This window comes from Artemia sp. Qi Xiang Cuo, chromosome 3 (assembly GCF_049724085.1).
Source record: "Artemia sp. Qi Xiang Cuo chromosome 3, ASM4972408v1, whole genome shotgun sequence".
Taxonomy (NCBI): Eukaryota; Metazoa; Arthropoda; class Branchiopoda; order Anostraca; family Artemiidae; genus Artemia; species Artemia sp. Qi Xiang Cuo.
The window spans coordinates 49,953,150-49,963,419 of record NC_142796.1 but is presented as its reverse complement, the minus strand read 5'-3'; the positions used below and the strand labels follow the sequence as shown (position 1 = coordinate 49,963,419).

General features: G+C 35.2%; 1 protein-coding gene across 2 annotated transcripts in view; it reads left to right on the top strand.

Annotated features, from left to right (window-relative positions):
• The window catches only part of LOC148954224 (polyamine-transporting ATPase 13A3-like), a 158,012-nt gene that overhangs the window by 20,740 nt on the left and 127,002 nt on the right, over positions 1-10,270 (top strand). For both annotated transcript variants that reach the window (XM_089086075.1, XM_089086074.1), the window contains exons 2-4: positions 146-462; positions 3,934-4,138; positions 8,528-8,600. In XM_089086075.1, coding sequence (XP_088942201.1) covers positions 146-462; positions 3,934-4,138; positions 8,528-8,600 — 595 coding nt within the window. The remainder of the gene's footprint in view (positions 1-145; positions 463-3,933; positions 4,139-8,527; positions 8,601-10,270) is intronic.

The window sequence follows — 10,270 nt, the reverse complement described above, 5'->3', positions numbered from 1 at the left end:
CTTATAGTATTAAGTGGATAGAAGCTATGTCCCTCCTCTTGCTACTTTGTATCCGAGAACCAGCATATTAAATTTTAATTTCCTCTATTTCTGGAAATATTTGCCACTACTAATTTTCTTGAGATCAAATTTTTTTCTCTTTAAGGATTCACAAGGAAGATGCTCTCTAAGAAAGGTTATAGTTGAAGAGGAAGATCTTAACTACCCAGAGGAATATATAATCCCATTCCTTGGAGAAACAACTAAGGACATTGTTGCCACAACTGAACTTAATGCACCCTTGTTGCCAAAAGATAACAAATATGGCTTTGTGCGCTATTTTCTTCATCATAAAGTTAAGTACATGTGGAAGCCATCTGAAGGCATTTTTGAAAGACTTTCTGGAATTGATGTGGAGACAAAATGTGTTGACTTTTATAAACTATATAGCTCTGGTATTGGTAAAGCTGATAGGATTGCAAGGTAATTCCATTTCTGAGAATTGGGTATTTCAGACTGGTATGATAGAGATGAAACTGTAATCTTCGTTTATTATTCTTATAAGCGTAAGTGTTTACAAGAACAGATGGGTGGAAAATATCTTTAAGAGACTGGTCCACAAAAAAGTTGAAAATTTTTATCCCAGCATTCCATTTTTCCCCATTTTCATCTTGCTTGAATCATCCTGTAAAGGTCAAACTTTTATGCATGTATACTTACAAATATACCCACATCTGAACTATTGGCTCCCCACCCCCCCACCCCACCCCTTTTCTTGTGGTTGGTCCAAATTGTCCCTCTCATTCTGAAAAAAATCGGAATATCCTCACTTAGAAATACACCTGACACGCACTCCCCCTGGAATAATCTGATCCCCGATCCTCCCATTAAAAAGCTGACTAGAGGCAGCTATGATTCGCCCCCTTCTTAGCCTCTATTTATCTTTTAATTTCCCCGCCGAATTTAAGCAGTTTATTATAAACACTCTTTGTGTTGTACATTGTATTTTATTATATAAAGCCTCTTAGGAACCATGCCCCTTGGGGCATAGGGAGCAGTCTTTCCCAGGGAATGGGCTAAATAAAAATTGTTTTTCTCCAAATTATTGGGGGGGGGGCAACTGTCCCCCTTGGCCTCCCAAATGACGCCCCTGTTCTGAAATGTAAGGACTCAACCTGGCCGTATTGGCTCTTCAGTCATATAATGTTGAAACAGTGACTCTATCGGAAGCAAGACTTACAAGTTTTAGATCTATGCTTGTTGATGGAAATGAAGTCATCTTCTCCGGTAAGGAGAGGGGGCATGAAGCTGGAGTTGCCCTAGCTGTGTGTGAATCAGTGAAGAAATTGATGCTGAAGTTTATGCTGGAAGGCAAAAGGATGCTCAAAGCGCGTTTTGATTGTTCCCACTCTAAATAGTATAGAATTTGGAGTTTGTCTGCAAATTCCTAGTCATAGTTGCCTATGCCCCAACTAATGCCGTTTCTTATCCCACCATTCTTCCTGGATTTTTCACTAGGAATTTCTAACCTTTAAATGTAAAAATAGCGTATTTTTTTCTGGCCAGTATATCGAATTTTCTTACTCCAATTCAAAATTTGAGCCAAGGGTTACCTCTACTCCCTCCCAGGATCTGCCACTCTGCATGGGGAAAGACTTTTACCACTGCATGCTAAAATCGGCCAAATTCTTCCTGCTGCAAAAACGAATTTGTGAGCTCTAATTTGAAACTGAAGTGGACAAAAACTCTCCCCTTCCTGAATATATTTTTTCTGATGGTCTGCGTGAAAGTCCGCCGTCAAAGAAAATGTTCAGTTTTGTAAGAACCTTGTTTTAATAATTTTTGTTTCTATTTTAGTGACTTTATCTTGAAAATATTGAAGATCCAATTATTACATTTATACACTGAAAAGAAATTGGGTATCGGCCCCTACCCAATTCACGGGCGTATGTAGGAGGACTATTTCTAGAAAATTCATTGCACTCCCCCCTCCTCGTCTCCCCCAGAAACACTAAAAAATTGGTTTATCATATTTTATTTTGAGGGGCGTTTGGTCCATTAGTGCTAATAGGTAAAAGATAAAGAAAGTGCAAGCAATGTTAAATAGGGAGATTAGGAACATATTGCCTTTGCTTTGAGACAAAAGTCATAGCCACTCTTTGCAGCTCATTATGTATGAGCAAGTGATGAAAAAGATGGTACACGGGAAAAAAAAGACCCGGTTCTGACACAACATGGTAAATGTCCAGACAGTATATTACATAAAATAAATTTAACAGAAGAGCAGAAAAATTACGAAATGTGTCTTTAGTCCGGGGACTGCAAATAAGTTTGCTATGCTAACCCCCACTACACAATGCACATACTGCCTTCTGCAGACGAGCTGATTTCTTCAATATCTTCATTACCGTTTTTAAAAATCTTCTCTTTACGTTCAAATGACAGTTTACGAAAAAAAAGTAAATCGAACACTTGGGAGAGGAGTGAGGGACACCCCTCTGAATTTGGTTTGAATAGACCGTGGGAAAATTTGTAAAGTTAGAAGCTAAACTGTTTTAAAGATTTATGATAATGCAAGACATTTTATTCAGAAAGCTAATTTTATTGCAACTAAACCCTTACTTGGTCTAGAATCACTTTATATTTTATGTGGTGTATCTTTTACTTTCCTTAGGCTTGGTGGCAAAGGTATTCCTTTCTTGTCCCTGACCAATCACGTTCATAATTCGAATAAAAGCTAAACCTCCTGCCTTGTCTGTAATTTAATCAGATTTTAGTCATTTGATTGTCTGCATTGTTTGAAATGCTCTTCTCTAAGTTGGCTCAGAGATACCGAGGTAAATTTTTAATTAAGTGGTTTGCAAACCAGAGGCTTTCAAAGTCACCTCCAAACAGTGCGAGGAACTTACAGGTGTGGAAGCCGGTGCTAGTATTGAAAAATTAGCAAAACCATCTAGAGTTGGGTGAAATAGATTAACCTTAAACGGCTGCATATTTGTCTTTTTATGTTCTTTAAAATGCAGAGAGGAGTGAAGAGAGCAGGATTCTGTCCCCAGTAGACCAGCCAGGTTCATGTCAAAGAGTCTGCTATACCTGACAATATTATGCCAAGCTAACCTAGCCCAATCTTGAGCAGACTAGATTTTGATGTTAGATATTTCTTCAAAATAAAAGAGGATAATTAAGTATCACTGTTAGAGAAATTTCAGCTTTAATCCTATTCTTTTGTAGATTTATCATATCACATATCTAATTTGCTTTGGGGTTTTCCACCAACCGCTACACTATGATTGGCGCTGGCAGTTAAATCCCCACCTTTTAACGTTAAAATCACCAAAGGTCCAACTCCTGTAAGTTTCTCACTTCCTAATCACCTCCTTTTCCTTAGGAAAATGCATAGTGAGTTTTTTTTTTTTTGCTGCAGTTCTCGGTATTATAGCTGGAACTGATATATAGATACTGACAATTGTCTTTCTTTTAGGTAATATGACTGATTTTTTTAATCATTCCCAAAATGTTACTACAACTACTAACCACTCACCACAGTACCAAGCCGCCTGAGGCCAACAGCTACGCACGCTCCTTCTCCGTCCCAATATATTCAAAGCATCCCTGTTTAGACCCTACCAGGAAATTCTCATTTTATTTAAATCGTTCCTTAAGACATCCTTCCACCCTTACCGAGGACGACTTGCTTTTCGTTTAGCCCTAGACGGTTGACCGAGAAAGACAATCTTTGGCAATCTGTCATCCTTCATCCGCAGAACGTGCCCTAGCCATCTCAACCTTTCTCTCATTATAGCCCTAGAGAGCGGGATTTAACCACAGTGATTATTGCATTCTCAAAATAATGAATAAAAATGTGTTAATTTCAGAAAAAAAAACAGTTAACTTAAAAATGACAATTTTACAGAGAAGTAAATTTAGTAAACTTGTTAATTTTTTGTTTTTCAGGTTAAAAGTATATGGTCGAAATTTGATAGATGTCAGCGTTCGTTCCTACATTAGCTTTTCGATAAGTGAATTGATCAACCCTTTTTATCTCTTTGAAGTATTTAGCGTGGCAGTATGGCTTGTTGATGAATACACATACTATGCTGTGTGTATTTTGGTGGTTTTAATAATTTCACTCGTGACTTCTGTCTACGAAAGGCGAACGGTAAGAGAGTAATATTGTTTCTCCAACAGGTGTATTGAAATCAGGCACCTACATGGGGGGGGGGCTGGGTCCCTCCTAGCTATTTCCTGGGCATTTCCTATTCAAGCTCTCAATTTTGGTTACTATTAACCCCCCCCCTCCCGAAGAAAAATATCGTCTGTACGTGTTTATGCGCTTGGAAAATTTTCTTGGCTGGGGTTGGGGGTAGTGGTGTATAACCTCCAATTCGACATAAGAGGTAAATTAGGAGGGCATGGAAAATATGAAACACTTAAGAAAAAACATATAAAGTCATGAGATTTGGTGAAAAACTAGCCCAAACTGTCTGTATTGTACGTACCTGATCAATTTAGCCGTTTAAGGAAAAACTATGTGTACAAAGGATCGTAAATGGCGAACATTCGAAAGAAGAAAACGAAAGACAAACTGTATGGGGGTTCCTTTATTCTTCATTGGGGGTATTAATATTCAGTATATACATAGTAATTTGTTTATGGTCCGGGATGAAGCGCGGTACATAACCTTGAATGTTCCAAAAATAGCTGAACCCTGAGCGCATACAAACTATAACAAACTTTTGGGAATTCGTGACAATTGGGGATAGAAGGCCCGCTCTTTGTGCGTATTTCTAGGTATAAACATTTCTGTTCTTTTTGTAAACATTTTTATTTTACTGTCAATGCTTTTATTTTACATTTATGCACGTATTATTTTCCTCAGAAGATTTCTAGGACTATTGTCAATGATTTTTCTTAATTCAGTTTCAATTAGAGATCATCAACTGTGTCTTATCGATAATTTTCATTAGGCTGAAACTATAATTCACAAATATAGGCAATATCTACCTCTCCTTCCAGGTCAATGTTAGCCAATTACTTATCTGCGCAAGTAGTTTATATCCATTTTATGGTTCAAGCACTGTTTAACGTTTTTATGTTTATATATATATATATATATATATATATATATATATATATATATATATATATATATATATATATATATATATATATATATATATATATATATATATATATATATATATATATATATATATATATATATATATATATATATATATATGTTTTTAGAGGTAATTACTTGGCAAAAAAAAAAAAAAAAAAAAAAAAAAAAAAAAAAAGAGAGAGAGAGAAGAAGAAGAAAAAGACTGTCATCCTAATCCAGCAATTGAGATAAATGTGCACTTGAACAAGTTTTAGACCTTACTCATCTATCTAACTACCTAGGACCAAACAGTATAACCGAACCATCAAACAAATAGAAATGTCCAAATCCATGCAAAGTCGTCATCAATAAATGTAAGTCGTTGTAAATTTACAAGCAAAAGCACCTTAAATCTAGCAAAATATTTTTCCAAGTAGTATCTTTCATTAGGGCTCATCAGAAGAAATACCACCTGCCTTAACGGGTTTCGAGGCTCTACCATAAGATCTTTATGGTATCTCTATGTTAGGTAAAACTTGTGAAATACATGTATACTAGTAAAACTATTCAAAATTACATACAAAATGAGTTTCATTCAAAATGAGGACTATCTTTATACACCAAATTACATGGAAGGGCATTCTTCACTCTCCGCTGGTTTAAGATTCCGGGTAATTTAATATCTTCTATTTGTTTAGTAATAAAATTAACAGAAAAATATAATCTATTATCTTTATTAACAATCTTATCAGATTTATTATACTTTGAAATAGATTTTGATTTACCTAAAATACAAACTGCATCATAAACTAATTTATTTTTCAAGTTACATGTTGTATTATTTTTTGCAATCAAGAATACTTTTATTAATTTATTCCTTGATAACTTATTTAAAGATTTTATTAAACTAGCCATTCCATTAGTTTCAAGTATCTGACATAAATGGATAAAAATGCATTTAAATCTAAATAATTCTTTCTATTATTTTTTCTATGTCCTCTTGATTGGTTTTTACATTTAGTGGGGCAATTAAAAGAAGGGTGCTCAGTTAACCCATTAATACAGTTAACAACTACATTGGACATGTCTCCGTATTTCGCAACTCGATCATTTAGCCCAAAAGGATAAGCGGTACCCAAAGCATGGATCCAATAATCTTCTCGTCTGCGTAATTTATTATTTTTCTCTTTTTTGGTAAAGTTTTGTAGGTCCAAATTTTCTAAAATTGTAATATGTAGATTAGATACTGAGCAAGTACCATTATTACAATGTTGAACTAGATAATTGTTAGTTTTTTCCCTGGTAATTGTAGTTTTATGTCCCGAAAATCTCTTATATATGTTGTTAATTAGTTCCCCCTCATATTGTAAATGACAATTTTTACATTCTAGTAAATAGATAATATTGGTTGTTTTACATTTACATGTCCAATTAATAAAAATTGTAACTTTTTATTATATAAATTGCTTTTAACAAAACTTCGAGTTATGAAGTGATATTGGCAAAGAAAACAACGACCATTGCACGTACTAATATTCGGTACACCCCTTTGAATATTATCATTACCATTATTATTCAATATAAAATCAGAAAAAACCAAACGACAAACAATACAAAGTCCAAAACATCCCCAGAAGCCAAGCCAAAAGTCCACAAGTAATAAGGTTATTCTAACTAATTATATAAAAAAAGAGGTCATCAGGTATGACACGATAAACTGGATTCTTCACATATTGAAATGGAGCTTTTTAAGATTCGAAACCTTTTCAAAGTTCCAGCTTGAAAAAGAATGTTCATTTGCTTGAAAACATTTTTTTTTGCTGAAATCACCCTCTGGTGGGAACAATTGAGGCCATTAGTCCTTATTCTTTTGTTTCCTTTGCACTCCTCTCTGACTGGAAAGGGGTTTCCTTTAACCGTCCAAATTGAAAACTTGGGAGGGGCTAGGGCAATACGCTAAAGCTTTTTCACAATAGGAACTTTTTCATTTGAGAATCTGTACTCAGGGCTGCTGATTAGACCCTCTTTCTGCCAAAGTTAGGTTTTTGAGACTCGTAAGTTGATGTACTTGACCGAGAAAGGGGCTTCGTACCCGGCCACAGATTAGGTCACTCGCCATAAGATCTTTGATGACGAGACATCAAGTAAACTACACATCATTGACAGTCGCTTACATGTACTATGAAATAATAATTCAATTTTTTTTTAATGATAATTTTCAAACACATTTAAATTTAATTTTAGGCTCTGTCTAAACTTGGATCTTTAAAACTGGTTGGTATGAACAAGGCTTAAGCCTTAAATAAATATTCATGTGTTAGATCTATATTCGATGAAGAATATTCTTGGAACCACAAAAGGTATTTACTTAATGGGGAGGGGCTTTTTAGAAGCATTTTAATCAAATATTTCTTCAACCATTTTTCCGAAGCTAAGTGGGATCCAAATAGCCAATCTATTAACTCCACGGACTAAAATTAGACAAAATTGGATGAGAAGGCTAGTTTAGATTACCTTGGATCTTCCAGTGCCGTCAGAGGCACCCTGGCCACCAAAAAATTTGCATCTATCTATATTGGGGTGTGGAGCTGCATAGATGTTTTTACATTCTGGTGGAAGTGAAGTATTAAGGCAAGGCTGGTCATAGTCATATTACGTGTTTGATATCCCTTACATGTTTTGAGGTGTGTATGTGTGTTTGATAGCCTTTATGTGTTTTGATGTGTGTGTGTGTGTGTGTGCTTGTTTGATAGTCCTTACGTGTTTTGCGGTCTTCATCGCTTCAGACTTCAAGGTGCACAACCCTGGAGAGTGAGTTTGGGGATTTAGTTGCTCTGCGTTAAAAGGATATGAATGAGGGACCTACGTCTCGAGGTTCTCACGATGTTGGTTATTTAACGGCTGGTTTGAGAGTCTTAAACTAACCGATGATATCTGTTGGCTGTAAACTTTGGATTATATCTTATAAATCACGAACTCGTAAAACAATCTTAAGGATCCCTGTCTCATAGACTAAGAACTCTCAGAGGCGTTTTGACTAAGGCTATGGTTTCTGGGCTTCGCTAGAATTGTTTATTATTGCAGGATCTAAGATTTTGAGAGTGCATTGTTAAATGGCAGGTTTTTTTTTTATAACTTTCTTTTTACTCATCAATTCAAACTTGGGCTTCATGTTTTGTATCTAGAGTAAGGTCTGTTATCAGAGATTTCTTGTTGAAAAGAAATTTAGGCAATCTAGACATATTTTGCCCCCGAAGAACATTATAAGAAATGCACAGGAAGGTAGTGATTTTGCCAGCCAATTTTAAGAAAAAAGAAATTCTTGCTCCAATTACCTTTATTATTATTAAGCAATTATTGGTTTTGTTTGAATATTTGAAATATAGATAATTACAATAGTTGTTTAAATTTCGAAAATGTCTCTTTTTTTCTTTTTTTTTCTAGCAAAATGTGAGATTGCAAGAAATGGCCGTTTCTGATGTTGAAGATTCAGTCACGGTTCTAAACAAGGAGGAAGGTTAGTTTTATTCACGTTTAATTCTTTTTCATATTGTTTTTTATTGTATCTATTCGTTAATTCTCTTTTACTTTAAATTTTGGCTTGTTTATTGTGATTTCTCTATGTTTCAGGGTCCATTTCTTAGTTCTCGGCAAGGTCAGCTCGTTTTAGGTTTGGTATCTAACGTAATCTTATTTCTACAAGTTCTAAGCTTTACATTTGTCTTTGGTTTTCATGGAATACTTCGTTTTCCATTCGCTGTTTTTTTTTTTTTGAAAAATTTAGTTTCTTAAAATTTTCAGCTGGTAAAAATAGTCAATTTCGTGGACCTCTTGGCTGGCAATAAAATCGCTTCTTGGGCTTATTGTCACCTCTCCCCAGTCGATTGGCTCTTTCAAATTGGCAGTTGAAGCCTTGGGGTCTCGCTTGTCGTGGGTCTTCTTGATAGTTCCATTGCAACGGAACCCTCGTGTAACTGAACCCCATGCAACTGAACCCTCGTTTAACTGAACCACGTGCAATTGAACCCTCGTGTAACTAATCCCCATGCAACTTAACTCTTGTGCAACTCAACCCCTGTTTAGCTGGACCAACGTGCAACTCACCCCTTCTTTCTGTTTTGTTTCTCCAGTACTAAAGGGCATTAGAACATCGTTGAGAGCTGTTTAAGGTCATCTAAAATCCACTATTCACATTTTTGCACTTTTTATCATTTTGTCATGACAATATCCTCATAAAATGCCACATGGCACCAAAATGTAGTTTTATTGTCATTTCTGAAGTGTTAAGGCTTGAAACCACAAAAGGTCTACCATTGAAATATCCATGAACAAAACCCTTAAACTGGTATTAAAATCCCCTTCTTGAATACCCCCCCCTTTCCCAGTTCCCTTTGCAAGTGAAAATAAAAAAAGCATTGAAAAAACAAGAAAATGAAAAAAAAAATCATTCAAATACAAAGCTGATTCATCAATGGTTGATGCTATTTATTTTCACATTAACCCTAAAGTTTACTATGATTGGTAATTCGAAAATATCGTGCGATTACTGGACGTTTCTTCTTTTTCTATCTTTGGATGAAGGTTCAGTTACATTGGGTTCAGTTGCACCGGGGTTGAGTTAAACGGAGATTCAGTTAAACGAGGGCTCAGTTAAATCGTGTTGGAGTGACACGGGGGTTCAGCTTCACCGGTGTTGAGTTCAACGTTTTCTAAAGGAAGATTCAGTTACACAAGGGTTCAGTTGCTTCAGGGTCCAGTTGCACGGGTTTTTGTTACACGAGGGCTCAGGTACATGGACACCCTTTTTGATAAACAGAGATCTGAAGCAAATTTTTTTTACACACATGAAGTAGAAACTTAATATGCAAAATAAGGCACAGCTATTATTACCCTACATGTAATTCATGTTGTCGGTTTTAATTCAGTATTTTCGTACAAATAACAATTTATGTGTATAGGTGAATATCTTGCTAGATTTCTTGCCTTTTTGCTATTTTTTTATTTACCTAACTATTAGCTTAGCTTAATTATTAATTTAAATCAGCCAGTTTAGTAGATAATTTAGTTAGTAATTATCACTAGCTATTCAGGGGCCGAAATGATCAATTTCTCGTATTATTTTTTTTTGTGTTAGACTAAAATGAAAGAAAAGATTTTTTCTATCCCTAAAGTGTTTTATTGATTGAG